The sequence below is a fragment of the Merops nubicus genome, unplaced genomic scaffold, assembly GCF_000691845.1.
Source record: "Merops nubicus isolate BGI_N331 unplaced genomic scaffold, ASM69184v1 scaffold43342, whole genome shotgun sequence".
NCBI classification, from domain to species: domain Eukaryota; kingdom Metazoa; phylum Chordata; class Aves; order Coraciiformes; family Meropidae; genus Merops; species Merops nubicus.
In genome coordinates this window covers 263-6,155 of record NW_008596361.1, presented here as the reverse complement: position 1 = coordinate 6,155, position 5,893 = coordinate 263, and the positions used below count along the sequence as shown (strand labels likewise).

Below are 5,893 nucleotides of genomic sequence, written 5' to 3'. Positions count from 1 at the left end.
GCCTCCCGCCCGCCGAGTGCTGGAAGCGGGAGGCCCGGCCCCCACACACCCGCCTCGGCGAGCTCAGAAATAGGCACAGGCGGTTTCCTTTACCCCTTAAAAACTTCCGTACCACGATTCTTGCATGTCCACATGCTCACGTTTATTTATGCACAAGACTTTTAAGCAGCTGCTAAGTTTCTCCTCTTACAGAGCCACTTACAGAAGTCAGATTAATCTTAGCGTGCCTCCGTGTCCTTCCTCGAAGAGCATTTAGACTGCTCTCTGGCATCCGTACACAGAAGATCTGTGTAGTAGTACCGCGGTGGATTGCAGTAGTACTTTTATTTGTGTTTTCATTTCCTGTTGCTTAGGAAGCTAAAGCAAAAGTCCAGCCTGGGACTTTTCCCCAGGGCCTGCTCCCTAGTGTCTAGGCTGACAGAGACATATTGCCATTGGGGTTAGTGGGGGGGAGTTGGGGTCTATACTGGTTTTGTTTTTATTTGTACATACTCCATTTTATTATCATTATTACTATTATCAGTAGTAGCAGAATTAAAGCTGTTTTCCTTTTCTTAATAAATGTCTCTCTCCCTTATTCCCTTTCCCTTTGTGTGTGTGTGGGAAGGGGTTAACAGAGTGTCTATTATCAGTTTGGGGACAGCCCTGACCCTAAACCATGGCAAAGCATAGTGGAAATTTTCTTTTTTCCCTTCTAAGCTTGTCTGGCATAAAAAAAGTAAGCCCAGAAAGAGAAAATAAAATCAAATTATATTCCTTGGCACCACTACCCCCATCAAGAAAGACAGATATAGTCTTTCAGGGCTCACCATGTGATTATAGTTGATTTAATTTTTATTAAAGTTATCATTTAAGTTCTGAAAGTAATTATTCACTGGCTTTGGAACTCTGAAGCTCCTCTGGTAGGTTTTTTGTTAGTTTTCTTTAAATAAATAACAGGGTTCCCTGTTTTACCATTCCCTATTCACAAATAACAGCTTACTGCTACAGTAATAATGTCAATAATAAATGAATGCACAAACCTTGCAGAAACCATCACCCACAACCTGGTTTCTCACATCAATTTTCAATTTATCCATCATCCAATTCAGTAAGTAAATGAGTGAACACACATAACCACAGTTACATTAGTATGGGTCTGACCTTAACTCATTCACTCACACATTTTTTCACATTCCTTGTATTTTTTCCCTTTCATAGTGCACGTAAATGCACGTACAAAAAGCTCTTGACAGAACTTGAACTTAGCAGTGAATTAATTTACTACATAGTAAAAATGGCTTATGTCATTACCATTAGCATATTACTTTCAGTCTTCAAAGTTTAGCAAAATTAAGATTATGCAAAACCAGTATCATTGCTTTCTACTGTTTTTTGAAGCATGTTATTGTTGCAGAAAAATAACTATATTCTTCTTTAACTGTCAAAAATATTAAAATTTTCAGTCCCAAAGCAGTGTTCCCAGAGAAAGATGAATGAACAGCTATTTTAAAAAGGAAGCACAAACAGAAAGTACTTACAAAGTTCTGATCTTCCAAAGTAAAAAAATATATAGAAAATAAGAAGAGGTATTTATTTGTTAACTGCATTTCTCCAAAGCACTCTCAGGTATCTACTCAGGACTGGTGCTGTTTGTAGGACAGTACTGGAGACACCGGCAGAACTGGCGATATTGGAATTGTAGTCAACACCTGATTCTGGAACACAAACATTTTAATCCTACCAAACGCCCAAATAAAGATCAGGAGAATGCTGACGTACTGGATCCATGCAAATTTAATAATTTCCCAAAATCCTGGCTGATACGTAAGGAAAGTCAAGGAGTGTTAACGAAGAAGCTTCTGATACTACCACTGCAATAACTAAACAAAGGAAGGTGGAGAGGCACAAAACTCATTAGATGCCAGTTTGTGTGGCAAATACAAAGCCTCTGAGCCACGGAAACTCCTAAAAGCCTTTCAGCACAGCATGTAACACGCTTCAGAGATGCATGCTGTTCTAGAAGACATTTAAATAAGTCCTGTGAAAAGTGCTCCCTTTGCCCCTGACTCACCAGAAAGTAGTTATTGGCAATACTCAGGCAGGTAAACAAACCTTGTAAGAAAAGTGCTACACAGCACTTTTAACACAGATTTTAAACACAGGCTTGTTCTCTGAGAAAATGAGTAAAGAATGTAATGAACAAATTATTTTGTAGAAAAAAAAAATTTCAGGTCTGTCCACACATGTAACAGATTTGTCACATCCACTGTAGGGGCTATCACTTGGTGAGCTTACCTTGCATACAGATTTCTAATGATTTGCTTTACGTCACAGAATACAGTATCATGCTTTGCTAGTGGCATCCTGCAAAAGCAAAGCAAGACTTAATACTGATATTCACTGTGAATGACTAAGAAACTGCCTTAAAGGCCAGTTTAGTAAGGCTAAAAAGCAACATAGGATTCCAACAGAGAAAGGCAAAAAAACGATTATGCAAGCAGAACCATCTGAAGGAACAGGCAAACAGGTATGCAGTTAATCCCAGAACTACAGCATTTGCTTAGTTAACAAATGAAAAGTTTAGCAACAAGTCTAGAAGGAAAGTTTTTGTTTGGCCTATATGGGAAGGCCCAAATAACGTAACCTACATTACAGTTTATGCAGTTTTCAAAGGATATAAGATAACTTCCACTGGGTAATGAATAGTGACGTTAATGATAAATGGTGCATCTGCTGCTCTTCCAGCCATCCAAACAGGGTTGGGATCTGAAAAGACTGTTGTCACTAAAATGGGGAAAGGAAGCATCCAAGTTAAGGGATGTTAAAGTTCAGTCTCGACACAGAACTCAAATCCTCACAGAACAGCCCACATGCTAACCACTGCTGTCGTGCAGTTTGCACCTGTACATTCAGGCTTACCATTTCTATCCCAATATGCAGCAAGGATGTTTGTAAGATCATAGTCACTCGCAAAAGGACTCGTGCCATTGACAACAGACACCTGTTACAACAGGGAGATACTGGCATTATTTGTGCAACCTTCAAGAAAGTAATTCTTCTGAGTTTCTTACACAAAGTACCCATGCCCTTGAAGGAAGGCACATGAACATCAGCCTGAACATCTTGGCAGAATAATCCCTTGCACTTTTCACCCTAACAAAAAAACACCATTTCCAAAGTTCTAGGGTCCACTCTGTGCAGGACTACAATTAAGGTGTCACCTATGGTACCAGAAGGATAAAAAAAGGGAAGTTGGTGGGAAAGGGGGAGGGAAAAAAAAAAGTTTCCTCACATTGTACCTGGTATCCAGTCCACAATGGTTAAGTAATTGCTTCTGCTTCAATTTCAGGTCTCCATTCATATAGAGCTGAGACCCTGGCACTGGAGAAAAAAACTGAAGAAAAGCCATACTCTGCATCACAAGCGTTGACATTCTCTGAAATGGTGAACATGAAAAAAGATAACTTAACTAGGAGCAGGAAACACAACACTCAGAATTTTCTAAGTCTTTGTATCTAGAGATTTTCTGCACAGATTTGATTTTTTTCACTCCTAAGTTTCAGATTGTCACATTAGTCTAAACAAGAGAACACCAAATAAGAAATATTAATTACTTTTTTTGTGAACTACCTTCATTGTTAGTTAACTAACTCTATAAACCAAAAAAAGTTTCACAGGAAATTAAGTCCAACAGTTTGTGGCTAATGAGAGAAAGATTTGACTTGCCATAATATGCAAAAAGCATCAAGATGACTAAATACATTTATTGGAGACTTTCAAGCACTCCACAGTCAAAACCAGCTAAAGACTGCTGCTCTGCAGTAAGGACCAAACACGGCAGTTCCTCAGACCTTATCAACCACTGAATCTGAAGGAAAAATCTCACATTTACTGTAAAACAAAGGTGTTAGGAATATTAGAACTGCCTGTGATACTATCGCCGATCTAATACTTCAGCACAAGTTTAGGACTGTTGTGCCTCTACTCTGCTCATTGTAGGTTTAAGAACATTTTCTACACCACAGAGCTGTGCTTGCTAAGCTTGCCCACCTGCACTGGCTAACACCCTCTTGGATAAACCAAACCTAACCCCCCTCGTGAAACAACACGTCTATGCAGCTGCCTCCCACGCAGCCCTGTATTCCTGCTCCTTCCAGAAGCATCCATGGGTTCTCTGTGCACTAGTGTTTTACTCGCTACTTTAGGTATTAACTGCACTGCCACTCGAGACACAATGCCAGCAGAATTTTATTTTCTAATCTCCCTATAACACCTTCTTCTCTCAGTTACAAGATGCAGAAGATCCTGCCAGACGACTACCATTGCTTCAAGAGCTGTTAAGTGAGCAAACTCTGTGGAGTGTTAGGCTACTGCAACAGCCTGCCCCTCCATCCCAGAAAAATAACTGGTTATGTCAAAAAACAGCAGTATGCAAGAACTGCACATCCTTCTGGCTGCTGTAAGACGCTCCGTCGCTTCCTGATGCCCCCCACACCTACACTCACTGATGTGCATCTCAATCCTCTAAGCTCCACCATGGCCCAAGAAAATACACAGCTCAAAAAACAAAATTTTTCTTTTTCCAATTCTAGCAAAACGTAGCAGATACACAAGAGATTTAGACAGGAATGACCCAGCAGAGGAGGAGAAAAATAAATATTTGTTAGTTAAATAGATCTTTCCGATCGGAATTTCAGCTGTGGAAAGGTTCCTTCATCCTGTGCGTAACCACTACTGAAATATTACACTGGGTCTATATGTCACAATAAATAGAACTAAAAATGCTCACATAAAGCTGGTAGGAAAAGAGTAGAATCAGCTGAACACCAACTACATCCTCTGTATGTTGTAGTGGAAGTTCCAATTTAAAATGCAACTGATCCATTTTGCCATCTTGGTTTTTGTCTTCTTCTCTAGTCTGAAAGATTAATAAGGATTTTTTTTTTTTTTAACAGATGGGAATTTTTTTCAGAAAGAAAAACAAAAAAAGGTAAAACCTCAGGCAATCTCCACAACTGCAACATGCACATACTAAGGAAACAAATAAATGACATAGTTAGGAAAGCAATAAAAAGCTGCTCTACCTTATAGACACAGGACTAGAGACAAGAAGCCTACAATTTTGTCAGTTACACAGCATCCTATGTGCCCCGCTCCAGCGAGGGAAAGCTCATCAGACTCCTCAAGGTGTCTTCTGCCCTATGCCATTCCAACCACCTCCTCTGCATGCTACAAAGTATGTCTTAGTGCTGGATCTTCTGTCCCATCCTGTGCCAGTGTGTGAGTGATGGTCAGGCTTTTGCCTCTTGCCATCTCAGCCTGCCTCTTAATGGCCTCTATATGCCAGTTCCTGGTTGTGAGTCAAGCCTTGCTACACTTTGGTGCCACAAATGTACTTCAGCTATTTACAAGCATAACAGGACTCATAACAGAGGTAACGTAGGAAAGTAACCACCACCGTTGAATCCCAGAAGGAACAATGGCTGCAGGGCAGAGGCTACATGCTTTAGAAAGCACATACCTGCTTTCAAAACCAGGAGCTACCTAGCAACCCCTGCAAACCTCAGATCACAGTAAGCCGGGGGGGCGGGGGGAAGCACAACTAATTTGAGGAGAGTAAACCGATATGTTCGTGCAAACCATCAGTGGTGCTTAGGGATGTGGCGTAGTGGTGACCTAGCAATGCTAGGTTAACGCTTAGACTTGGTGATCTTAAAGGTCTTTTCCAATCTAAATTATTATACGAGTCGTTAACGCCAAGAGGGAGTAAAACTAGACTAGTTAAAAATTACCTGTCCCAAGCAAATTTTGCCGTGAGGCACGAGGCTATGCGTGAAGCTGCTGCTCTGGAAGGTATTGCATTGCACGACCGGCCGCCTGCTCACACGCACTGCAGACACCCACCCCCTGC

General features: G+C 40.8%; 1 protein-coding gene across 1 annotated transcript in view; it reads right to left on the bottom strand.

Moving 5' to 3' along the window:
- Nucleotides 1-2,638: 2,638 nt before the first annotated feature.
- Nucleotides 2,639-5,893, bottom strand: part of TMEM231 (transmembrane protein 231) — a gene marked incomplete at its 5' end in the record, with an annotated part of 3,513 nt that continues 258 nt past the window's right edge. Inside the window, 4 exons of the mRNA XM_008936345.1 lie at nt 2,639-2,766; nt 2,902-2,983; nt 3,275-3,418; nt 4,772-4,900. Of these exons, the coding sequence (XP_008934593.1) occupies nt 2,639-2,766; nt 2,902-2,983; nt 3,275-3,418; nt 4,772-4,900 (483 nt within the window). The remainder of the gene's footprint in view (nt 2,767-2,901; nt 2,984-3,274; nt 3,419-4,771; nt 4,901-5,893) is intronic.